Source organism: Carassius carassius, chromosome 32 (genome assembly GCF_963082965.1).
Source record: "Carassius carassius chromosome 32, fCarCar2.1, whole genome shotgun sequence".
NCBI lineage: Eukaryota > Metazoa > Chordata > Actinopteri > Cypriniformes > Cyprinidae > Carassius > Carassius carassius.
Genome location: NC_081786.1, coordinates 28109371 through 28136920, shown reverse-complemented (window position 1 = coordinate 28136920; position 27550 = coordinate 28109371). Strand labels below are relative to the sequence as shown.

The following is a 27550-nucleotide window of genomic DNA, read 5'->3' as shown; positions in this document are numbered from 1 at the left end:
TGGTCACATTAGGAGATAATGAAGGGAGACGTGAAAAACCGACATCGCGTTGTTTTCATATGAATTACTTTATCACAGAATATTTGTTTTCGGCAGCACTCTCACTCTATTGTTTAGTTTAAAAGTAGACATGTCAGGCTTTCTATAGATATCTCTCTCATGTCTCTTCATTGAGTATTCACTGAGTTACAGTTCATTTTAATGACGCGTTTGTAAAAGAAGATCAGCGCAGACAAAGGCTGCAGACAGCACACCTTGTTTGTTATCTTTATTTTATAAATGCACAAAGTTTTGTTGTTATTATGTCTGTATACAAAAAAGTAGACCCTTTACAGATTCGATTGATGTATTGCTTTTATCTGTACGATCAAAACTGAAAGTGTAATTTAAGTTCTTTTCGGGGTTATCAGGAGAAAATGCCTCATAATGCGTAAACGTGTTAATCGACTCCAGAGTGTTTTAACTTCTTTACATAGCATAAAAGAAAGTAAAGGGGTTTGGAATGACATGAGGATGAGTAAATGATATATCACAAGCAGATTTTTAGCAGTAATCTTGTGAAAAGCTTGTTATTATTATAGGGCACTGCTTCCCCTTCCTGAGGCACTACGGTTTGCCAGAATCATGGTCCACTTGGACTCAATGTCTCCAGCCTCCATCGGAATCTGGTCAAAGCTCTGCCAGAGGAGGGAATTGAAAATCTCTCTGACAGGGGGCTCAGCCAAACGTTCTCAACAGACCCTCACAGTACATTTGGGTCCACCGAGTCTGTCCAGCTTCCTCCCCTGCCATCGGATCCAACTCACCACCAAGTGATGATCAGTTGACAGCTCCGCCCTTCTCTTTCCCCGAGTGTCCAAGATATACTGCCGGAGGTCAGACGAAATGACCGGCCTAGGGTGTCCTGGTGCTACGTGCACTGATGGACACCCTTATGCACATGGTGTTCAATATGGACAAATTGTGACTTGCACAGAAGTCCAAAAACAGAACACCACTCGGGTTTAGATCGGGGGGCCATTCCTCCCAATCACGCCCCTCCAGGTGTCACTGTCGCTGCCCACGTGAGCGTTTAAGTCCCCCAGTAGAACGACAGAGTCCCCGATCTGAGCACTTTCCAGCACCCCTCCCAGAGACCCCAGGAATGCTGGGTACTCTACACTGCCATTTGGCCCGTAAGCACAAATGACAGTGAGAGACCTATTCCCAACCCGAAGGCGCAGGGAAGTGACCCTTTCATTCAACGGGGTAAACTCCAACACATGGCGACTGAGCTGGGGAGCTATGAGCAACCCTACACCACCCTGCCGCCTCTTGACGCAGGCAACTCCAGAGTAGTAGAGGGTCCAGCCTTTCTTAAGGGGGGTGGTTCCAGAACCCAAGCTGTGCATGGAGGTGAACCTGACTATCTCCAGTCGGCACCTCTCATCCTCCCGCACAAGCTCAGGCTCCCCACCAGTGAGGTGACATTCCACATCCCTAAGGCCAGTTTCCGTGTCCAGAGATCAGCTCGTTGGGGCCCCTGCCTTCGACCGCTGCCCGATCCACATTGCACCAGCCCCTTATGATTCCTCCTGCAGAAGGTGGGTCCACGGGAGGTCGGCACCACGTTGCTCTTTTGGGGCTAAGCCTGGCCGGGCCCCATGAGAGGAAACCCAGCCACCAGGCGCTCGCATTCGAGACCCCGCCCCGGGCCTGGCTCCAGGGTGGGGCCCTGGCTGCGAATTGCCAGGCAACATCACGGTCCTTGTTTGTGAATTTTTCATAAAAGGGCTATTGAACCACTATTAGTCTGAGCCATCCCCTAGGAACTGTTCGCCTTGGGAGACCCTACCAGGGGCATATAGCCCCGGACAACATAGTTCTTAGAATCATTCGGGTACTCAAACCTCTCCACCACGATAAGGTTGCGGTTCAAGGACACATTGCAATTGTGTTTTAAAATACAACAACGAGCACCAGTAAACCATTTAAAGAAATGCGTTCAGAGGTCAGTAAAATGATCTAAAATGTATGGCACACTCTCTTCATTTTATCAAATGATGATAGCATTTTATACAAACGAAACCCCCTTTAATTCGGTTGAGAAAGCTTTTTTTTTTTTTTTTGAATTGTTTTTTGAGTGGGTTTTGCAAATCCTGTCAGCCCAGTGACTGCGTGCTGCATTAGATGCATTTGGCAAAATTAAGGTGAAACAATTAAACCTTGTGTCCCCCTGCTCTGCATCTCTCTCACCTGATTCAGATCATTACCTCATCAGCTCCTTTAATGAACTGTGTTCTAATAATACACTTTATGTGAATAGACAGTCAGATATTGCTCATATAGCTACGAGAAGCATTAAACGCACACATGGTTGCTGTGGTAGTGAGCAATACTTGCTGGCAAACAATTCTTACTGTTACAAAAATGCTACATGCAATCATGGATTCTGCTGTATTACAGCTTTAATCAGAAAAAACATATATTAAAAGCTAACATAAGCAGTAGCATTTACAAATCTAAAGGCATGAGACAACAACAAAAAAGAAACATACCATTCGAAACATGCTGTGCTTGCACAGCTTCAGTGCGTTCCTCTTCACTAATATCTGGTGAGCATGATTTAACCAAATTACAACATGTTTCCAACATGAACATTATTCCAATCAACCAATCAGAATTGAGAGATACCTTTTCCGAAATGTCATTTTTAGTCTTACAATCGGGGTTAGGTGCTTCTACACCCTTGTTAATCAGCTTTAATTTCCCTCTGATTTAGGTATAAATTATGGATAGGGTTAGGTTTAGGGGGAGGGATTGGGATGTGGGATGTTGATCCAGGATCAACAAAAGATGTTGATCCAGGAACAGCTAGGCAAAATCACCTAATATCCTCTGCGTCTCATTCAGGCTCAAATTGATAAGTAGTTTTTGACAACGCCATTGTTTACAATACTGAGGTAAGGGGCATAACATTTCTGACTCATTTTCATGTCTTCACCCCAAAAACACAATCAAGCCTAGAAAAAAAGTCAACCACCCCTTTTAATTGTCTAGGCCAAAGTATATAAAGTTAAATAAAAGCTTATTAAATAACATATAATAGTTGGCAATTGTATGATTGGAGGCCAGCCTGAGATCACTGCCGTGATCCAAGGAGTTTTCAGGGAAATATCCCTCATCTGCTGGCTTATGGAATGACAAACATCAGCTACAGTTCCTCAAAAGAGATGAGTTATAATTAGGATAATTAGGAGTTGTTGGTGGAGCTGGATCTGATCAGGACAGAAGCTTGTGAGGTAGAGTCAGAGAAAATTGTGATAATGTTAGACTTATTCCCTGATTATGGTTCATATACTGTTATGTCCTAAGAATAATAGCCGGGATTCCAGGCCTAACAATACAGCACAGCTGAGCACATATATAAATCTGCTATGAGGTTGGCTAGACAGAAGAGTCTAGACTCAAGCTGAGAGAGTATATTGCATATCTCAGAGGCCATGAAAGAAAAGGATATACATCCTCTGGTGGAGCGTTGGATATTGAATGCACAATTTCTACCTCACTCAATGCATTTGCATTAACTGTTATATTATGTGCAATAATTCTCTGGATACTCGCATTATATAGAATCTCACTGTGCAACTAGACTAGATATTATATTAGTTTGCAGGTCAGAAGTTGGGAATACAATTTTTAAAATGTTTTTAAACTTAGTCACTTATGCTCACCAAGGTTGCGTTTATTTTTTATCTGAACATTATTGCCTATCGGGTGTTTCTGGCATACAGAGGGCTCAATACTTTGAATCAGAGGTTTAAATGCAAGTAGAAGTACTTTACAAATTACATTTAAATTATTTATAATATAACTGTCAAACAAATATTGTAGCATAGAAACAGACATATTCTCACTGTTTATTTCCTCTGGACATTGTACAGACTTTACTGCGTCTTAAAGTTATAAATCATGAACTTATTCATTAATATGCCAACCTGATAATGTACTGTGTAAGGGATAATGATGAAGTGGCTTTTAATCAAGAGATTGTTGTCAAACACCATGTTGTGTTACTATAAAGCATGACTCAATTGAACATATTGACGCTGTATTAAAGGGACATCTTAAAATGTTCTAATAATGGTTTAATAAATAACTCTGAATTTTTTTTTTTATTAAATTACATCTGGTGTGGAATACATATAGAGCTGCATGTCATAACAGTGAAAGCTAGTGCCATTGTTCCTTGTGATTGCACCTGAAGGAAGCATGTATAAGCAGTTCATTAAAGGACATGAGACAGAGCCTTGTGGCACTCCATAATCCTTAGGTCGGACATCTCCTCATTCACATTCATAAATATAGCAAATGTGACATTAACAAGGCTAGGATGAGAATGTGATTGAAAGAAAGTCTGAAAGAAAGTTACAATGTATAATGTCAAAGGTAATACTAAAATTGGAATTTGTGTTCAGACCCACGATGACTAATCACTATTGTCAAAATAATACCTGTTTCTGATGTATATTATATATTGAGGTATATTGATAGTTATATTTAATATATATATATATATATATATATATATATATATATATATATATATATATATATATATATATATATATATATATTACTCAATACAATGACAAAGGCCACAGGAGAAACATATGCTTTGTTTGATCCAAGTATGTTTATCTTTTGTTTCCAGAGATCTGAGATTCAACAAAATCAAGGATTTACAGCCAGGATCCTTCAGACGATTAAAAAACCTCAATACACTGTAAGCTTCAATGTTTTCATAACTGGTTTCATGAAAAGCACACCTCATAAAACTAGACTTTTTGGAGCATGTTCCTTTGATTGAATTTGTTTAATGCTTTTCTTTCCTCTTTCTTAAAGGCTTTTAAATAACAACCACATTAGAAGAATCCCAAGAGGAGCCTTTGAAGATTTGGAAAGCCTAAAATATCTGTGAGCTTTTCTTTACCTCTTTTGATTGCTTATTCAAATATAGAAATTGTGGAAAAAAATAAAAATACAGAAAGTTCTTAATTGGAGAAGTCAAGTAATATAGATGTTAAAGCGTAGATATGGTACAACCAATGCCTGAAAGTTAAAGTTAAAATGTACAACATAGTAGGTGATATGATAAAAAAAAAAAAAGCTTTAACTTGATTTCAGAACCATGAGCCAACATGTTGCACCATGCTCACCACTTGTATGAATGGTTCAGTCATTACTACTGCCATTGTTTGACACAGAAGAGAGTTGAGGTCATGGAAAGAGACTCTCACACATGTGGGAAACTTAATTGTCTGCACTGTAAAATTATCTGTCTGACGGCCCTGACCCAAAAGTGCGGAGATCAGAGGCAGGCGGAGCAGGAATAATTGCTCTCTAGGCAGACGTTGCTCTGTTCCTGTCTTTGTTCATCACAGAGCAATTTGGGAATCTGTAACTTTAGTTGTGGTGAGAGCAGCCTGTGTTTATATTTAAATACAGTTGGTTGTTTGAAATGTTTCACACCTGGTTTTGCCTAGATAACATCTAAACTCAGCTGCTAAGAGAATACAGTAAGAGTAAAGTATGTGTAGGTTAATCTCACCAACTTGTCAAAAATATGTCTTGGTCATATTTCACCCCCAAATCAAAATAAATAAATATTTCTGCTTTAAGAAAATTAAGCATTTTTTATCACCATTATGATAAATTTTGCATTGTGGCATTAATTATTATCATTTCTTTACATATTATTATTGGGACATCCATTCCTACCCTTTAATATAATATAATGTAATGTAATGTATAATATATAATATAATATAATATAATTATTTATTTATTTATTTTAATTATTTATTTGTTTTTATTTTGATGTATTATTATTTTTTTCAACATAGCTATACTGCCAAAACAAGCAAAAAAATGTGTGAAGCTTAAATAATCTCTACAAGAGGCTGAACAATTAGAGCCCTCTGTTATTCTAGTGCTGACAGTCCAAAAGACAAACACTGACTTCACAGACTAGTGTGTCACTCCAGATAGACATACTGAGTTTTCGAAGTCTCAGGCTGAGTATTATTTCATTTATTAACTGGTCTTGGGTGGTACAACCATCAGACATATGTGATAGTTCACACAGTCATGATGTCCAGCTGTGGAGTTGTCTGAAAAAGTACTTTAATAATTCTCTTCTGGTTACTCAAGCAAGGTCCAGTGGTCTGGCCAGTCCTCCAGACAAAGGGACTGTTACCTGCTTTGTGGCTGGTTTGGCATTTTACCACTGTAATTCAGATACTGTATACATTCAACAGGTTTTTGCATAAGAAAACCTCACATTTTTTCAGGGTTATTATTGAGAAATGATATATTACAAAGGGTTGATTTTATTCCCGTTTTATATTTACATAACATTTATACTTAGTTTAAATGTATGTACTAATATACGTAAAACTTAAATAAAATGAATTGTATATACAGTATAAAGTTTAAACAACAAAAACACACAACTAAAACTTTAAATCTTAATATTATCTTACTGAAAGTGACGTGACATTCAGCCAAGTATGGTGACCCATACTCAGAATTCGTGCTCTGCATTTAACCCATCCAAAGTGCACACACACACAGCAGTGTACACACACACACACACCGTGAACACACACCCGGAGCAGTGGGCAGTCATGCTGCGGTGCCTGGGGTGCACCTCAGTCGTGGTATTGCTGGCCCAAGACTCGAACCCACAACCTTAGGGTTAGGAGTCACTCACAACGTCCCACAACTTTTTAGAAGAACTAATATGACAATTTAATTAGTCACCAGCTGGATTTTTTTACATATATAGTGGGGTCCAAAAGTCTATTTTTGTTTTATCATTGAAACCAGGACAAAAATAGAAAATGTTAGGGATTCAATACATTTAAGGACATTTTGAGTAACAATTTTCACTTAATCATATACATTTTTTTCAGTTTTACTTTTTGTTTAAATTGTTAATTGATATCAATAGAGAAATACATATCAATGGAGTAATATTGATAAAAATAGAAACATTTTTTCCTAATGATTTCAGACTTCAGCATGGTCTGTGTGATATTCCCATTACGGCAATAATATTCTTTGCAGATTCTCAACTTGAACAGCTCTCATAACTTAGTGCTTTGCTTGAGTGGTGCTTATATATGCAAATATTGAAGACTTGTATGGGAAGACACAGCATATCTGCAGCATATACTTCCTGTGGGATGGTGTCATAGTCCTCAAGGTCACAGGATCATGTGGTTTATGTGACTATGCTCTGGTTCTCAACAGCCCACTGTCCCTGGACGGGAAAACCACAAACTTTCATTTCTGCTTCCCACAAGCCATCCCTTGTTTGTTATCAGTATACAGTCAATATGCAACAGGGTTTTTTTTCTTTGCTATTATTCCGGCATTATTTGATTTAAAAGTCCATTTTGATCTTTATTTCTGTGTGTACATGTTGTGCATGTTTTATTGTTATTTTCTCTGTTAAAAATAGGAGATCCCTCAATGCTTGACACTCACTATGTACTAATTCCTGAATAATCCTTTCAGCTATTTGTACAAGAATGAAATCCAGGCGATAGACAGAGAAGCTTTTAAGGGCCTTGTCTCTCTAGAACAACTGTAAGTAACCTTTTGCCTTGTCACCTCCTGTCTAGTTTTTAATATCTCTTAAAGTTAAAGGAATAGTTCACCCAATTTATGAGGCAAAGCTATTGTAACGCTTTCAGAAAACTCAACATAAAGTGCATATAATGAAGTCACTATTATGATGAAAAAATATACCCAGTTATGGTTTATTATTGAAATTGCATTGTAAAAACCAACAAATAAATAAACAAAAGCAAAAGAAAAGATACATGGGTGAGCCTTCCCTTTAAAAATATGATGCATTTTGATCCAATATTTTTACAAATTAAAGATATTTTATGTGCATTTTATTTTATTCAGCTTAAAAAGAATCCATGATTTTGGTGCGGCTTGTGATGTGCCAAGAAGACATAAGCACATTTTGCCGTCACCTCAAATATTTCTTATTACTCTCCATGATCCTTTGACTCTGTTATTGTTGACCTCATTCAAAACCCACAGTATATTTGCCTTGGAGCAAGAGTTATTTACTGTCACCGAAATGTGTTATTGCCTTGTTCATTTTGTTCAAGTCAAAAAGAATTGCAATTGGAGCATATTTGCTTTCCTAAAACATGTCCCTGATCTTACATGATTAACTGGTGCACATTGTTTTAAAGAAAAGAAAAAAATGGTCTCCATCCAAGTTCTCAAGAAATAAAACAGTCCTGCTTTTTGTTTTCTAGTTGAAAATGCATAAGATTAAGGAAGTCAAACAAGTACTGGACAAGTTTTTGTTGACAGACATTAGGCTCAGAAAATGTCATGGTAATAGCATTCAAAATGAGGTCAAATTAAACTTGAGGAAAGCTCTAGATACTGTGTTTATGGCAAGTAAAACAAAGTGACTCTGTCTCACAGATACCTGCACTTCAACAATATTGAGTCTTTGGAGCCGGAGTCTTTCTCTCATCTTCCCAAGCTGGAGCGGCTGTGAGTTATGCATGCATCTCAGACCACACAACACAAACCATGACCTATTAAATAAAAGTGCTTTTGTTTGTATCATATTTTATACTTAAGGCTCATATAGTATAATAAAGTGAGAATATGGAGTTCAAACTTGAGGAGGAAAACTATGGAAGCCCGTTTCCGCCATTGAATAAAAAATAAAACAACGTAATTGTGACTTTTTTATAACATACAATTCTGACTTTATAAATCAGAACTGTGAGAAAAAAGTCTGAATTGTGTGTTTTAAACCGATAATTGCGAAAAGTCCGAATTGCAAGATAAAAAGTCGCAATCAGCTTGTTTTATTTTTTATTTAGTGGAGGAAACGGGCTTCCATAGAAAACACCTCAGGCTCAAACTGGGTAAAAATACACAATTTGGTGCAGATTCTTATATTTACATGATGAAAATCTGATCTTATCTTATAACAGATACTTACATAAAAATTTATAAATATCTAAATATGCCAGTTGTGTACAACATGTTTACTAAGATTCACATTTCTCTGTTGAAATTAGAAATTTCTCTGAATGAAAATTGTTCTCCTCCAAATTCCAATGTTGAAACTATTCCAAAAAAAAAAAAAATGAAGGGTGCAATTTGCACTCCCATGTGTTGAGTAGGGATGACCTTATTTTTGTTTTGTGGGGGTTAAAGTAGCCCCCAATTTAGTGCAAAGATCATATTACAAATATCAAAATTCAAAATACAGTCAGTTATGCAGATTGACCATAAACGTAGCTAAATGTTTCAATACAAGCATTTCAGTCACATGTTATTTATGCAACATTTTAAACCTTTAACCCACGGAGAAAATCAACCCATGGAAATGGTTTAAAAGCAGCCCATGACTTGGCAGCCCTGCATCCAGCACGAGCTGCAGGAGTCAGATTTGACTAATCATGAGTCGTGAATAAGGAGAGATGACTGACAGACTATGGTGGAGGATTTGCTGCTCAACACATCCTGAGCTCATTGAGAAATATCTGATCTCATAAGATGTGCTTCCTTTACATAGAGTATGCATGATTGCAAAATCGAAAGTGAACCACGAGCACTCGTTCAAAAGTGGTTTCAATACTCCACATGTTGATGGCGGCTGCCTGATGCATGAAAATGATATGCAATATTGGAATGTTAGCAAAACTGGACACAAACCACAGGAGTGGACACACACGCTGTGGGAGCAGGCGGTAATGCTCATAAATACAGTGGAAGCAGGATTAAAAAAATTTACACAATGAATAACGACTGTAGAAAGCCTCAAAACCTGAAATCCTGGCCGGATGCATTTTTTTTAGGTTCAGAAAGGGGACATATGGTTACCCTAAGACCACCTAAATGTAAAAACGAAGATGCACAATTAAATAAGTCTACATTATACTTTAACAAAGTATTAACAAATTGTAAGTAACATGAACTCTTGATTAGTTACATGCCACTGCACTTATTTAGTAACAGCTTTTTCTCATTGAGTGACTTTAGTATGAAGGTTTAGGTCTTTCTCTTTACTTAAAAACACATAAAATAGCACTCAATGTCACAATTTCCTCTCATGATTCAGCTCTGTGCAGAGCACGCTGGGAACTAACAGTCCACTACCCAGCAGAAATAGATTAGTTTAACATTTTTAAGTGGACTGTGTTGTTGAGCTCAAATGGTACAAGCAGCTTAAATCATTTTTATTACAGTCTCATTTCTTTCTGTTGACCCGAATCCTAAATGTTTGGAGATTGTGGCGCTGGATTCACCCACACACATTCTGATGTCTTTCAATGACGGGAAAGGCACTCGTACATAAACAGGGACTAACACGTGAGTTAGGGACCAGTTCACTGCTGGTGAAGAAGTGAAAAGGTATAAAGAATATACACCTGGATGCTGATCAATCAAACAATGCTTTTTGTTGTTTATTTGACTAGTTGTGAACCGTAATGTCATCCCTGGGAAAGTGACCCCATCTGATCTGGTAGAAAATAATAACATCCCTGTGGACCTTCATCTTTGCATCTCTATTCCACAGAGCATGTAAACTACTGGTCAACATTTTGGAATAATTAGGCCTACAGTTTTTATGTTTTGTTCGGTTTAGTTTTCTTCTGCTCACCAAGGCTGTGCTTATTTAATCAAAAATACAGTATAAAATTGTAATACTGTGAAATATTATACAACACTACACATGCATCAGGGATCTGCACTAGTATAGTAATGCCTTTAAGGCACGTGTCTTGTTTGTTGTTGTTGTTGTTTTTTTTATTATTTTTTGTCCAGGTCACGGATTTTCTATGCCTGATTTTTAAATACACAAGTTTTGAAACTGTGCACCTCTCTCCTTGATGTCTATTGCAGGTTTCTGCACAACAACAGAATTACTCATCTTGCATTAGGAACCTTCTCCCAGCTGCAGTCCATGAAGAGACTGTGAGTATTGCTCAAGGTTATTTACGGTTGGGTGAAGCAGACGTTTGCTCAGAGGTTGTCTTTGCATTTAGCTAAAAATTTAAAACTTTCGTTCCACTTAAGCTGCAAATCCGTTATAAATGACACATGTAATTAAAATATTTAGTGCAGTGTTGCTTTAACATTTTTGAGATGTTTATTCAAATGTTGAATTGGTTGTCATTTTCAGTTTGAAGTTGTTGTAATTTTATTTGTTTTTGTCAATTTAATTTTTTTATTCAAAAGTGTAAAAAAAAATGTTCTTAATAAATTATTATTTAAATACATTTTAATAAAGTTTAAATACACATGAGAACTCCTGCCTGCTTTACCAAAACTTAAAAAAAATAAATAAATAGATAAAATCATGGTTTTAATTTCAGTTAACTACTGTTTAATATCAATGTTTTAGTACCATTCCTTTAGATGAGGATGTTAAAAAGTAATTTTTAAATATTTATTAACACAGTTTAGAATTTTAGGAGTTTCAATGTTTTGATGTACTAAATAACTTGAAATCTACTAAATATCAAAGAAAATGTTTCAGTTTTTGTGTTGATATCTGAACCTCCTACCAGCCATTCGAGACAAGATATTAAAACTTGATGGGCAACGATTAGGATTAGAGGTACAAAAAACAGTTGTTGCATGTGAGTTTAGAAAGACTGAGGGTTACCATCTTGACCCAACGAACATTGCTACAAATGTATCAGTGATTTGATCATATAACATTGTTTTCCAGTGTTATTTTAACCAAAGATCTGAAAAAAATGTTATTTTCATTTTGTGTTTGTGTATGTTTTAAGGCGCCTCGACTCAAACTCTCTGCACTGTGACTGTGAACTGCTGTGGTTAGCCGATCTGTTGAAGCAGTACGCAGAGTCTGGTAACGCTCAAGCCGCGGCTACATGCGACTATCCAAGCCGCTTGCATGGACGCTCGGTCGCAACTCTCACTGCAGAGGAGCTCAACTGTGGTGAGGCCATTAACACATAAACACGCAGCAATATAGGCTACACATTATTAAAAAAAATATGATGAACTGACACTAAATAATTGAAAGATTTAAAGCTTCTGCCCCCATTCACCGCATCCACATGATTCTGCTCAATGGGACCACTCAAAGTCTTTGAACATGTTAGTCATCATAATAAATAACAGATGCTGATCTGGTTTGGGGAGCTGGATTATGGAGCGATTTCCCAGATGTGTCATTGTTTGCATGCTACACCACCTCCTCGTGAAACATTGGAAGGAGTGAACGGTCAAACGTGACTTTTTTTCATTTCAACCATCTGTGAAACAAATACGGGTAAACTCTACTGGGCTTTCTGACGTCAGAATTGTCATCTGGGAAAAAAGCAGCTCAGATAAATGGGGCTTATTATCAGTTCAGTGTTCACTGAAAAACAAAACCGGAAAAATCCTGTAAAAAATTATGGTAAAAAGGAGTTATTGGTTCCTGTGTATTTTATAACCATTTACTTAATTAAATAATATAATCTTAATGTACGTTTGTACCTTAAATGTACTAACTGGCACAATAGAAAGCCACTTGATGATTGATGAGTTCATTGTTAGTGGCCTGGCCATAAAACATGGTCAAGACTAGAGGTCGACCGATTTATCGGTTTTACCGATTAATCGGCACCAATCATTGATTGCTGGAACAATCGGTTATCGTCATAAAACCATCACGATAGTTTTCCGCATTTCGTCCTTTGCTGGAGCGGCTGATAGTTTCCCGGGTTGGGTCTGTTGCTGGAGCGGCTGAGAAGGCTCTGCTTTCATTATACAGTTCGAGAGTGTCCTCTAGTGGCTGAAATCACTGACAGCACCATCAGACCCATCAGCGCCATTCACACAGTTTTCCATTAAATTACATTATATTCCCCCCGAATAGTTGTTAATGTACATAATGAATTGTATATTTAGTATTTTCATCGAAACATTTGTCTTTCTGTGGCTCTAATAAAGTGTATGCTTCATTTATAGAGTTATAATATAGATCGTTTGCTCCATTTTTTTAAACACTGAACTTCAAACTTATCTTTGACTCATTGTTCATTCTTGAAGTAAACTTGTGTCTGTTTGGTGATTAAATAAACTGTTTTAGACCGCTGCTCGAGTTTAACGCGATGCGTCAGAGGTGTGTGTTATACCAGTGAGTTCTCCTAGACTCAGCACTGCTCTTTCATTCTGATTAGATAATCATTAAGTGTTCAAGAATATAAGCAGTTAAAGTGCGAGAGTAAACATTGTGCTGGTGGAATTGTAGGGCCCTATGATTTCTGCAATGAAGAAAATCCATTCATAAAAACAGAATTCACAGTTTAGCGCGTGACGCTTGCGGTGATTTCAGCGTCTGCCGTCTCACTAAATGAGGACGAAAACACATGAAGAACATTTCCAGAACTGCTCCAAGAGTCACTTCATGAGCATTTGACCGTTTGAATTGAGCAAAAGCATCATATCACATGCACAAAATTGTAAAGGTATTCACTTATTTTGCAACCCATCAAAATAAAAGTCCAGTTTTGAAGTCTATTGTTCAGTGGAATGTACATGGCCTACTACTACTACTACTACTACTACTACTACTAAAATGAAACAAACATTATTTTTTAAGGAATAATCACACAACATTTCTTCCATGTTACAACTACCGTATTTTCTGGACTATAAGTCGCACTTTTTTTCATAGTTTGGCTGGTCCTGCGACTTATAGTCAGGTGCGACTTATTTATCAAAATTAATTTGACATGAACCGAGAGAAATGAACAAGTGAAAACATTACCGTCTCCAGCCGCCAGAGGGCGCTCTATGCTTCTCCAAAGTGCTCCTGTAGTCTACACTGAAGACATAGAGCGCCCTCTGGCGCCTGTAGACGATAATGTTTTCTCTTTGTGCTTGGTTATAAATAAATGCGACTTATAGTCCAGTGCAACTTATATGTTTTTTTTTTCCTCGTCATGTCATATTTTTGGACTGATGCGACTTATATTCAGGTGCGACTTATAGTCCGAAAAATATGGTAATAATAGTAAATCCCCTTTGTTTGCCAAAAAAAAAAAGTTTGCTTAATTTTAAATAATTAAAAGACAAATAAAATTAATGTTCAGTGCCTTGATTTGATAACAATAAAAATATAAATACACACATAATTTGTGATGGGGAAAAAATCATTAGGCTTCTTTAAGAAAAAAAAAAGATAAAGTAAGCTGTTTTATGCGTTCAAATAATTAGACATGCTAAAACAGAATTTGGTAACAATAAAAACGTATGGTGAGAAAAAAAAAATATAATTTCATGGGCCCTTATCATGTAATTTTTGTTAAACATTTATTAAATTCATTTGAAAATGTATAAGTTTCATGATTTTATTTAATTAGACTTACTTTGATTAATAAACTTTAACTAATAAAAAGGAGTGGATTAAAATTAAAATGAAAAAAAAAAAACAGAATCCAGAAAAATTTAATAACAGAATTTGGAAATAAAATGGAATTTAGGAAAAAATTAAACCGATTTCATAGGGCCCTATTAGAGTGTGGTGATTTCAACATTTACTATTACTATTACTGTTATTATTATTATTATTATTATTACTACTACTAAAACTACTACTACTATTAGTATGGTTCAGTGTTTTTTTTTCTTTTTTTGTAAATGAAGCACAATTTTATTTAATTTTTTTCAGTATCCATAATAAAAACTATCGGTTAATTAATCGGTATTGGCCAGTGTGGTCCAACCTTGTTACCGGTATCAGCAAAATCCAATATCGGTCGACCTCTAGTCAAGACACTGCAAAGGTTCATAAACTCAAAACACCATCAGGATAACACACAAGACTAAAATAATGCAATAAGCATTAATCATTAACTAAATAGCAGGTAATATAAGACAAAACACCCTCATGTACATAACTGAAAACAAAAATAAGAAGGAACAAAACTATTAAATTAAAATATAATCATATGATGTTTCATGCAGGGCTTTTAAAAATTGATTTATGGTGTTTTTCACTATAAACAGTATAATAATTTGTATATTTTTCTTGCTAAAATAAATACATTTTATTTTACAGTTAAAGGAAATCATCTGATGGTTTTTCCACTGTATATGTTACATGACTCACAGTTAAAAAGGTATTTTGCTGTGGCATTGTTTTTTTCTTGTCAGTTTTACAGTGCTTAGGAACGGAAGCCTTTTATAATTTCAAGTGCTCAAACTACTGTCAAACCATCCACAGTAAAAGTAGTTAGCTGCTGCGCTACAAGCTATGAACAAAATGTAATGGACTACACTGAAGCTATTTCAAGGCTGTTAACATGTAACGCTTAGAACCGTCAGATAATAAAACATATTCTTACAGTTGCAGCAGTGTTTATTTGGTGGAACTCATTTAATTCAATTAATTGATTTTATTAAATTTTTTCTAATAAATTATTAAACTTACTATTTTAGTTACTATTGTTATGTTCTGTTAAAAATAAATAAAACTAATAATTGATGTAGTAATTGTTTACGTCTACATCTCTGCAGTGACCTCCATTGGGTGACCTCTGAGCAGCAGTAGAGGTTTCTCTACATGAGCCACAGCAGCAGTTGTGCTCAATAGACTTGCTCAGGCTTGTTTCAGCTCCATAAAATGCCCCTATTGGCTCTGTAGAAGAATGGGTTTAACACCGTATGGCTTTTCCACCCCCTCTATGCATTAAACACAGCACATAGACGCTTGAGGCACCTGTCAAAACACAGCTCCAGCCCACCAGACAGCTGCAGTTTCTCTGGGACTGGCACAGGACCTGTGACATTACTGCCACACTGTGCAATGCGAAGCAAAAGTTAGTCATAGAAGGAAAATTAAAGGTCACCAAAAAATGTTGTAATCATTTACTTATCTCCTTGGAATTGCAAAATTGCATGATTTTTCTTTCTTTGTTTGTTTGCCACACGAAAGAAGATTGGTTTTGCAGAGTGCCCAGGCAAGATTTGAGTCCTGAATGGGAATAAGCATATACTGCCTTTAATTTCAGTGATTAAATTATTGCTTTTCTCAAAATCATATCAGTCTGAGGGTAAGAATACATACATTCTTATACAGTACATAGAATGCTACAGTGATAATGTATTTTTGTAGGCCAGTCTGAAACCATAAATTGATATTGCCTTGGTTCCCTTGACAAAAACCCAATTGGCTTTTGAATTGAATAAGCTCTGTGACCATCAAAAGTTTATGATTCTTACATGTTTTGCTCATCATGATGATCTCCACAAATGAACACAACTTATGTATTTTGAAGCTTAAACAAAGACTATAAATAAAGTCACATGACTTCATCATTACCAACATTAAGCTTCGGACAACTCTTTCAGTTTTCTATAATGACGATGTCTCTGACAACCTCTGGAGTCCTTTAGACACTTGTGAAAGACCACTTTTTTCCAAGTCTTATTTCAGACATTCAACCAAAAACGTACTCGGTTACTAACGTAACCTCGGTTCTCTCTAGAAGAGGAAACGAGTACTGCGTCTTAGCTAAGACGCTACGGGAAAAGTCTCTTTTCACGAAATACTGAAGCAAAAAATTATCCTTAATTTTGAATTTTTGTAAAGCGCATTTGCAGCAGTACACAGCCATAGGCGAGACGGCTCGCTCGCTCATTGGCTGCTCTGCGCCCTTCATGGAGAGGGGGGGGGGCTTCCGTCCCGTATCTAGCAGCACCCGTAGATGCGGCAATACAACATCACACAGTCGAGGCAAGGCCTGACCAATGTGGCAATGCGGGTCTTACGCAATACTGCCCATATAACAGTCGGCAGCGCATAATGCTCACGAACTCAGAATTCCCATCAGGGCCCTGATACGGTTACACCGACAGCAGCCTTGTTTGCAAGGCGGGAACCTCCAGGTTATAGAACCTGATAAATTTAGACGGCGAGGCCCAACCTGCCGCCATACATATATCCTGCAAGGAGATCCCAGTAGACCACGCCCACGACGAGGCGACGCCCCTTGTGGAGTGTGCTCTGACGCCCAGTGGGCACTGAAGGCCCCTGGAAGCGTAAGCTAACGCTATGGCGTCAACTATCCATCTGGATAGAGTCTGTTTCGAAACAGCCATTCCCTTGGAACGTCCACTGAACGAGACAAACAGCTGCTCAGTCTGTCGAAAGACAGCGGAGCGAGACACATAAGCTCTTAAAACCCTAACAGGGCAAAGAAGACTCGAGTCTCCATCCTCTCCTGACACCGACAGGGTAGACAGGGCAATAACCTGAGCCGTTGAGCGCCCACACATGGAGGGACCACAATTCCGGTTGAGGGTGCCAAATCGAGCCCCTGGCCTGCGAGAGGAGGTCCCTCCTCAACGGCACTGGCCACGGGGCGATGTCTGCTAACTGCATCAAATCTGGGAACCATGGTTGGTTCTTCCAAAAAGGTGCTACAAGCAGTATTGAACATCTCGTTTCTCTCACCTGTTCTATCACATGCGGAAGGAGGGAGACGGGAGGGAAAGCATAAAGCGGGCAGCACGGCCATCTCTGTGACAGCGCGCTTTCGTTCTTGGAAAAGAACGCGGGGCAGTGAGCGTTTTCGTGGGACGCGAAGAGGTCCACCTCCGCCCTGCCAAATCTCTCCCACAACAGCCGGACTGTTTGCGGGTGTAGAGACCATTCGCATGTGGGAATGTTGTTTCTGGACCGCCTTTCTGGACCCAGATTCTGTAGCCCAGGCACATGAACTGCCCTCAGCGAGCGCAAGTTGCGCTGAGCCCAAACCAGGAGGCGTTCTGTCAGCCTGTACAGGTTTGGAGACCCGAGACCGCCCTGGCGATTTATGTAGGACACCACAGACATGTTGTCCGAACGGACTAAGACGTGGCGGCCCTTGTTTCGGGGACAAAAGCGCGTCAGCGCGTTCTCCACTGCCAGCATTTCCAGACAGTTGATATGTTGGAGCTTTTCCCATTCTGACCACAGGCCAAAGGACGGTCTGCCCTCGAGCAGCGCTCCCCATCCCGAAGTGGAGGCGTCCGTCGACACCATCTTCACTTTCGAGGAAGTCCCCAGGCTTACACCTGATTGGTACCAGTCGTTTGCTGTCCAGGGTTTCAGGGCCGTAACGCAGCCCTGATCGACCTTGAGACGCAGTCGACCAGATACCCACGCTCCGCGCGGTACCTGTGCTTTCAGCCAGAACTGCAGGGGGCACATGCGGAGCAGGCCCAACTGCAGAACTGGAGATGCTGAGGCCATGAGACCCAGCATCTTCTGACATTCTCTGAGCGAAACTGTCGCGCCGCAGCGGAGAGAACTCGCCGTGCGCTGAATGCCCAACGTGAGTCCAGAGCTATACCCAAAAACAGTATCGTCTGACTGGGGTTCAGCGAACTCTTCGTCCAGTTGACACTGAGACCGAGTTTCTCGAGGTGATCGAGTAAAACGGCCCTATGCTCCACGAGCTCCGCTCGTGATTGAGCCAGAATCAGCCAGTCGTCCAAATAGTTCAGCACTCGCATGCCTCTGAGTCTGAGAGGAGCGAGCGCTGCGTCCATGCACCTCGTAAACGTACGAGGAGCTACGGACAAGCCGAACGGCAGGACTGTAAACTGGTATGCCTGGCCCTCGAAGGCGAATCTCAAGTATCGCCTGTGACTTGACGCTATCTGTATTTAAAAATACGCGTCCTTCAGATCTATTGACATGAACCAGTCTCCTCTGCGAATATGTGCGAGGAGCTTCCTGGTCGTAAGCATTCTGAAACTGCGTTTCACCAATGCCTTGTTCAGCTGTCTTAGATCCAGTATGGGCCTGAGACCCCCGTCTTTCTTGGGCACTAGAAAGTATCTGCTGTACAGCCCCCCCTCGCTTTGAGCTCGAGACACAGGCTCTACAGCCCCTTTGCTCAACAGTTTTGATGTTTCGGCCCGAAGTATGTGTGCTACTTCTGTTTTGACCGTAGTTTCGACGCGCTTTAAAAAGCACGGAGGGCGTCGAAAAAACTGTAGCGAGTAGCCTCTCTTTATAATGCCTAGCACCCAATCCGAAACCCCTGGAAGCGCTGACCATGCATCTGCATGAATGGCTAAGGGCTGAATGCGGAGCGCGCTCTGTTGACTGGGCAACGGCGGCGCTTGGGTGCGTGCACCATGGGCGTTACGCCTGTGGCATTTGAGGCGGGGAGCGCGCTGATCACAGCGGGCAGATCGCTCCTCCTCGACCCCGTCCCGGCGCTTAACCGATTGAGGGAGGGCTGAGCGGGTCCCGTGGGACTCGTGATGTCTGCGAGTAACTGTGGGCTGCAAGTGTGCACATTTACTGCTTTCGACTCGCTGTCTGCCTGGGCAGTGCGTATGTGCACGGGTTTCGTTTTTACAGAAACCATGCGCCGTGTGTGACATAGTGTTTGTGGGCACTGAGGAGTGGGCACGTTTACTATGTGGCGCGCGACCGACCTGAGTCGATCTTAATAGGCACGAGCCCTGTGTGGGTAGCCGTGATAACGGCTTTTGTGTGCAGGCAAGTGGGCACTCGTGCAGGCTTGCGCGTTGCAGAAGACACTGACACAGTCACAATTTTTGGAACTGCAACAGCGGCGCGCTTGGGTGAGAGCTCGGCCGCAGCGGAACTCGTACACCGGCGATTTCCTAGCAGTGCTAGGATGACTTCGTGGCTTCCGGGTTCACCGTAATCCTCTGCCGCGGTGCGGGGTGATGGCTGGAAGAGCGAGAACGGGGTCCCGAGTTGTGTTGCTGACGCTGTCGCGATGACTCAGCTGGAGGCGGTGGGCCTGACTGAGAGCTTTGTGGGGCCGGCCTAGCGCGGCTCACTGCAGAACCGGAGCGCTTTGGCAGGAAGTGCTTGAACGCCTGTGACGCTTTCTGGTCCTCGACGAATCTCTCGACAAACTTGTTGACAGACGATCCGAAGAGGCCAGCAGGAGTCAGCGGCGCGTCGAGGAATGCAGCGCGCTCAGACTCTGCGATGTCAGAAAGCACAAATGCCTCTCAGCCACCGTAGCGGAAGCCATAACCCGTCCCATGGCCTGTGCAGCGGACTTAGTAGCGCTGAGGGAGAGATCCGAAGCACTCCTCAGATCCGCGAGACAGATCGCTTCAGGTCCCATCTCATCCAGTTTGCGGAGGAGATCGCCCTGGAAAATCTGCAGCGTATGTAGCGCAGACGCAGCCTGCCCAGCAGCAGAGGAGATCCGTGCGAGCAGCGATGACATCATGCGGCAGGCTTTCGATGGCAACGCCGCTACCATCCAGCCGGGAACGAGAAGGGGGCGCTGGTGCAGACCACTCGAGCACTCGCATCAGCTCCTTGTCGATATCAGCTCGTCTGCTGGGCCTCTGAGCAGGAGGCGCGAGATCCGCGGAGCTCGCCCAACCCTCACTGCCCGAAGCTAGCAGAGAGCACGTGTCCTCTTCCTCCGACGCGGCCCTGAGATCCACTTCCTCGGAGGACGCGGCGGCAGACAGCGGGCGCTGACCATCGGGAAGCGATGCAGGGGAGGCCGGTGAAGCGGAGGGAACCGCCGAGCTCGGTAGAGCTGGAGGGCAGCCGCCGGCAGCGAGCACGAGCGCTGCATGGTCCTCACCCAGGCAGGTGACACAGATGACGTGATGGTCTCCTTTGCTGAGCGGGGCTCTACACGAGCCGCACGAGGGCATCTTTAAAAAGACGCAGCTCTTTTACAAGTGTGCGTCGCAGGGCGAACACACACAAGGATATATAAAAAGGATAGAGGCGCCGGAGAGCGCAGCAAAGCGCCCTTATTGGTCTGATATTGCATCAGCCTGCGCTCGATAGGCTGTGCACTTGCCGCAGATGCAGCCAATGAGCGAGCGAGCCGTCTCGCCTATGGCTGTGTACTGCTGCAAATGCGCTTTACAAAAATTCAAAATTAAGGATAATTTTTTGCTTCTGTATTTCGTGAAAAGAGACTTTTCCCGTAGCGTCTTAGCTAAGACGCAGTACGAGAGAACTCTCGTAAGAGAACCCATTGACTTAAAGGGTTAGTTCACCCAGATAGCAAAATTATGTAATTAACAACTTACCCTCATGTTGTTACAAACCCGTAAGACCTCCGTTTATCTTTGGAACACAGTTTAAGATATTTTAGATTTAGTCAGAGAGCTCTCAGTCCCTCCATTGAAGCTGTGTGTACGGTATACTGTCCATGTCCAGAAAGGACAGAAAAACATCATCACAGTAGTACATGTGACATCCGAGGGTCAGTTAGAATTTTTTGAAGCATCGAAAATACATTTTGGTCCAAAAATAGCAAAAACGATGACTTTATTCAGCATTGTCTTCTCTTCCATGTCTGTTGTGAGAGAGAGTTCAAAACAAAGCAGTCTGGATATCCGGTTCGCGAACGAATCATTCACTTTTTCATTCGAATCATTCAACACTTTTTTTTAATGTGGCTGACACTCCCTCTGAGTTCAAACAAACCAATATCCCGGAGTAATTCATGTACTCAAACAGTACACTGACTGAACTGCTGTGAAGAGAGAACTGAAGATGAACACCGAGCCGAGCCAGATAATGACTCGTTCACGAGTCAAGAACCGTTTCTGTCAGACACGTCTGATTCGAGAACCGAGGAGCTGATGATACTGCGCATGTGTGATTCAGCGTGAAGCAGACTGACACACAGAGCGTCTGAACCGAACTGATTCTTTTGGTGATTGATTCTGAACTGATTCTGTGCTAGTGTTATGAGCGTGGGTAAACTGAAGGCTTGAATCAAGGGCAATCATCGCAAATGACGCCATTACATCGAGCGCAAAAGAACCGGTGAACCGTTTTCTTCAACCGGTTTATTGAATCGAACTATCCGAAAGAACTACTGGTGATCCGAAAACCGATGCAACCGGTTCTTCACTCGTGAACGAGTCAGTCTATTGTTCGTTATCTGGCTCGGCTCGGTGTTCATCTTCAGTTCTCTCTTCACAGCAGTTCAGTAAGTGAACTGTTTGAGTAAATGAATTACTCTGGGATATTGGTTTGCTTGAACTCAGAGGGAGTGCCAGCCACATTAAAAAAGTTAACAGCTTAAGTCATTTGAGGATAAATGCGTATTAGAGATGCAAACCATTTAAAACTATTCAGTTCGATTTGGTGAACTGAATGATTCGTTCGCGAACCGGATATCCAGACTGCTTTGTTTTGAACTCTCTCTCACAACAGACACGGAAGAGAAGACAATGCTGAATAAAGTTGTCATTTTTGCTATTTTTGGAACAAAATGTATTTTCGATGCTTCAAAAAATTCTAACTGACCCTCTGATGTCACATGGACTACTTTGATGATGTTTTTCTTACCTTTCTGGACATGGACAGTAGACCGTACACACAGCTTCAATTGAGGGACTGAGAGCTCTCGGACTAAATCTAAAATATCTTAAACTGTGTTCCAAAGATAAACGGAGGTCTTACGGGTTTGGAACAACATGAGGGTAAGTTATTAATTACATAATTTTGCTATCTGGGTGAACTAACCCTTTAAGGGTAATGAAACCAAAGAGATAAAATACTCACTCATTTCCAGGTTTTGGTTTTCACTTGTAGCAATATTTGTTAGTTCTGTATGTTGTGTAAATGCATCATCCCTGCAGCACTCTATAGCAACTTCTGTTATTTTTGTCCCACTTCTGTTATATGCAAGGACTTTGACTCAGAGTGCAGCCAGGCGTTTGGTTTTGCCAGTAGAAACAGTTTCACAGTTCTGTCAGACTGTTCAGGAATAAATTTCACCATGTGCACATCGGTGTTGGTGGGTAATGTTTGGGGTTTGGCACATGGGCGTTGTGACCATAGACACAATCACCTCGTGCCTGGCCGTCAACCAACACAGGGAGCCAAACCAGTTCAGAGGAAGTGAGGCAAGAGGGAGATGTCAAACATTATTTCCAGCAGGCACAAAGTGCCACTACAAATAAACCTTGAGTGCTGTAATTCCAAAAGCTTTTACAGACCAAATTAAACTTGTTTTACTTCTCCTCACACCTCATCTTTTGCGACACACTTATATTTAGTTTCATCTGAATGTGTCTCTACTGTGGAGCAGAAGTTCCCCGGATCACATCTGAGCCGCAGGATGTGGACGTAACCTCTGGGAACACTGTATACTTCACATGTAGGGCAGAGGGCAACCCCAAACCTCAGATCATCTGGCTCAGAAACAAGTAAGCTCCCTCCCTCAATGTACATGTTTAAATGAATAGTTTCAGCTAGAAATACACTGCTGTCTTTTATTGTCCTTCATGTTACTCAAAGCAGATACAGCCTGTTTTTCATGGAATATAGAATAATAAATATTACAGTATTTCTAGAGAGCTCTTTCCATAATGAGGCTCTCTGAAAATGACAAAAACACAATAAAAGTATTATTTAGACTTGGCAGAATAGATCTGCTCTGCTATGCTGATGTTGCAGAGCAAGATACACAGACATGCTGTTGCATATAGTTCACTCATGAAATTTTAGATGACACAGACTGAAAGGTCTTTTAAACACAATCTGCTAGCAATCACATAATTTACTACATGGAACAACCTGTCTCTGCTGATTTTGCAGCCAATGAGCTTGAAGTTACTCTGAAACCCTCCACCTCCCCCAGCACCACCTGTCTAGATTCGCTAAAGGATTTATGAATTTCAGATTTTATAAAGCCTTTTTTTTTTCTTTTTTACTGATGATCTTCACTGTCACTAGTTATGTTTATATCACCTTATTTTTATGCACATTTTGAAGTATCGCATCAGAAACAAGTGATGAAAAAAAACTTTATTTGAAAAAGTTTTTACGCTCGCTTGAGATGGTTTTTGACTTGTGTGAAAAAGAGTAAATGCGAATAATAGGTAATGGAAACACATTTACCAAATAAATTCCTCCATACGCATAAAAAAGTAATTTGATTTTGTGTAATGAGATGGCATAACTTGCCTAACCAATGAACTGATGTCATTGCACAGAGCCTGAAATGTTGTTATGGCCATTCTGAAATGCCTGAGCCAAAGTATGAAGTCAAAGTAGTTTTTATCTTTGTATAATTGCCCATGACTGTGTTCCCCATCAGCAGTGACGAGTCATGGTAGATTGATATGCAGCATCTTTGATTCTCACATCTGCGTGGTCAAAAAGCTCAAAATGTTTAGACCCTGTTTCACCTCAATTTAAAATAGTCTATTTGTGATCAGACTGACAAAAAAATGCATCTTTAGAAGACTTTAAATATGATGCATGATAGGTCGCACGGATTATTTTTTTCTTGCTTTTTTTTTCCGGGGGTTGACAGTCTGGGCAAATTAAGATGCATCTCTACATTTGTGTTCCATGTAAACCAGAAAGTGATACATGTTTGGACTGACAAGAATATGAGTATATGATGGGGAAAATAAAATATTTTGGTTATTTTATCCTCAATATGTGAAGGGTATGTGCATAAACAGGAAAATCTTTTTTGATCAGCAATGCTCTGAACATGAGGGACGACACGCGTCTCAATCTTCTGGAAGATGGGACTCTGATGATCCAGGACACACGGGAGACAGACCAGGGCGTTTATCAGTGCATGGCCAGAAACGTGGCCGGAGAGGTGAAGACCTCAGAGGTCACCTTGCGATACTTCAGATCACCAGGTGAGTGGGATAGGGTCGTGTCGGTGACTATCAGTGATGCGCGGGTTGATCCAAAATGAGCGGGTTAGGAGTCATCCAAAAATATTTTTTATGATATTCAGGTCGCGGTCGGTCGGGTTGTTTGAAATAAAGGTGCCAAATAAACTTTTGTGATTTATATAGTACTAGACACAATTATGAAATACATAGGTCTACACTTTATTGGCTGTGTGTCACGGCAGAGTGGCAGAGTGACCATCTGTCCCGCTTTACATTTGTACTGGACAGCAATTTTACCCTTTGTCCTGCCTCACTCAAATTGAGCATTTGTCTCGCTTTTTTATTTGACCCTGCCTAATAAATACACGGATACGTCCATAGGCGTACTGAATTATGAATTCTGAAATAGCTAAGAAAAAAGCTGTAGAAACTTTAGGTGATATTTTTGGTCAGGTAGTGTCTTAATCTTTTAGTCGGTGGGTTTAAAAATAAATATAGGCAATATTACAGAAAGCTTGAAATGTCTACTTTTAAACGAAAATATTAAAACCAAAATAAATAGGCTACTCTCTGATTATGTAATCCATATGAAAAGTGCATTTCATCGTTGTGGTAAGCTTTATGTGTGCGGTCATAACGCTTATTATCCTGTAGGCTATAGCCTATTTAAGTAATTAAATTAATATAAAGGGGCGACGCATTTACTACTTGTAAAAAATGCGGGTCAGGAAGCGGGTTGGGTACGATATTTTCTTTTCCTTTTTTTTGCGGTCCGAGTTGCGGGCGGGTTAGTTGAAAACGCCGGTCGGGTGCGGGTTGTTTATACATTGACCCGCGCATCACTGGTGACTATACAACAAAATTTTTTGTGTAAATTTTCATGGATAACTCTAGGTAGCATGGCAGTCTGGTGAAGACTATTTTAACAACAGTCTTTTTGCAGACAGCATTGTGTTTTGAGGCAACTAACTGGAGGTGTTTCTCTCTCCAGCTCGACCTAGTTTCGTGATCCAGCCGCAGAATACAGAGGTTCTGGTCGGGGAGAGCGTGACCCTGGAGTGCAGTGCGACGGGCCAGCCACAGCCACGCGTGACCTGGACCAAAGGAGACCACACAGCCCTCCCAGTGGACCCCCGGATCAACATCACTCCTTCAGGAGGTCTCTACATCCAGAACGTCAATCAGGCCGATGGGGGACAATACACCTGCTTCGCAAGTAACAATGTGGACACCATCCACGCCACTGCGTATATCATAGTACAGGGTAAGTGAAGCAGAAATTGATTTCATCGGTTAATAATCATGATTCTGTTTTAAATCATTTAGGTTCTTGTATATTATATTTAATTTTCAAGTAATGGTTGCCTAAAGGTGGCATTCACTATGATGTTAAGGTGGCAGTTGTGAAGTAATTGAAAGAACAATGACCCGTGGTGTACAGTGTGAAGAATGGAAGTAAAAAATTAGCCAGGAATCAGGTAACCCGAGTCAAGTCATGTTTATTTGTATGTAGAGCTTTTCACTATACATATAATTTCAAAGCAGCTATTAGATATTGTTACTATGTAACAAAATGTAATATGTATACATATAATATATTTCTTTATTTGAGTTCTGGCTTAACTCATTTGTGGATTTTCTATAAGTTGCACAAAAGCTCTAATTGAGAACAGATGCAAGTCAAATGGGAAATATGTATTTTTATACTGTTCAGTGTAAACATCCAGTCCTTCAAAATGCAAGGGATATTTGGCGTTATGTAATCTTATTCAAAAAGCACCAATAGTGTATTAAAACAAACAAAAAAAAAAAATACATTGGGCTAATCAGAAATCAAGGTTTCTAAAAGTTTGAATAAAAGCAAATAAGACTCCCCATACAAAGAATTAATAGAAACAATTTTGTTTAAATGGTATTTGGTAATAAATCCTTTGAGTGCATTGTGTGTGTGTGTGTGTGTGTGTGTGTGTGTTAAGACATAACGGAAAATTAAGATTTACTAATGAAAATTCAGCTTTTATATTAAAGCTAATTTAGTTTTTAATGATGAAATAAGGTTGTAAAAAGCCCCAACACATGTTGGTGATGTGCATTAGGTACCACTTTGGCTAATGTCTTTTTATTATCAATTATACATATATATATAAGTATGAAATTACATTTAAATCAATACTAAATCAAAAATTAAGATTGGAGCCAAACCATATATATAATTAAAAAATCTAATACATTTGGCTGTAACAATTTTATTTCTTTTTCTTCGAGTTGTTCCAAAGCTTGTACCTGTTTGATGTGAAAGATCAGTTCTGTCTGTCGTTCTGCCAGTCTTTGGTTGTGCTCATTCTCAGTTCTTTTCTCTTCTTCCTCAGCTCGTCCTCAGTTCACAGTGACCCCTCAGGACCAGTCCGTGCTGGAGGGTCATACAGTTGACTTTCCCTGCGAGGCCAGCGGTTACCCTCAGCCTGTCATAGCATGGACTCGCGGCGGTGAGATGACATAATGCCACCTTGTCTGTTTGACCTGTTACACTATTCACCAGTCTGCCTAAGTCAAGTGTGGTCAGCATTTTTATTTTGGAAAAACCTGACCAACTGGCATTTATTAATTTTACAAATGATAACATAGCATCTAAACAGTTTAGGGCATCAGTACAATCCAATGGTTTTGTTTAAGGTTAAACGAATGTTCCAAGTTTGAGCTCAATGGCTTGCCATCAATAACCACAGAAATGTGTCTCTCGATTTGGAAGGAGGGATAAATCCCCATATGAAAAAAAGTACAATTTTGGCATACTTAAAAAAAAAAAAAAAAAAAAAAAAAAAGTACATTAATACACTTTAAATGAATAAGTTGGATTCTTAATTGCATAGTG

At 40.2% G+C, this 27550-nt stretch overlaps 1 protein-coding gene and 1 long non-coding RNA gene across 2 annotated transcripts in view; one reads left to right on the top strand and one right to left on the bottom strand.

The window, feature by feature from the left end:
- LOC132113080 (uncharacterized) overlaps positions 1 to 27550 on the bottom strand; it is a 216963-nt gene that overhangs the window by 7707 nt on the left and 181706 nt on the right. The window lies entirely within an intron of this gene.
- Positions 1 to 27550, top strand: part of LOC132113077 (peroxidasin-like) — a 68858-nt gene that overhangs the window by 18779 nt on the left and 22529 nt on the right. The window contains exons 2-11 of the mRNA XM_059520892.1: positions 4694 to 4765; positions 4885 to 4956; positions 7564 to 7635; positions 8503 to 8574; positions 10945 to 11016; positions 11841 to 12010; positions 23127 to 23244; positions 24530 to 24699; positions 25670 to 25942; positions 27048 to 27164. Of these exons, the coding sequence (XP_059376875.1) occupies positions 4694 to 4765; positions 4885 to 4956; positions 7564 to 7635; positions 8503 to 8574; positions 10945 to 11016; positions 11841 to 12010; positions 23127 to 23244; positions 24530 to 24699; positions 25670 to 25942; positions 27048 to 27164 (1208 nt within the window). The remainder of the gene's footprint in view (positions 1 to 4693; positions 4766 to 4884; positions 4957 to 7563; positions 7636 to 8502; positions 8575 to 10944; positions 11017 to 11840; positions 12011 to 23126; positions 23245 to 24529; positions 24700 to 25669; positions 25943 to 27047; positions 27165 to 27550) is intronic.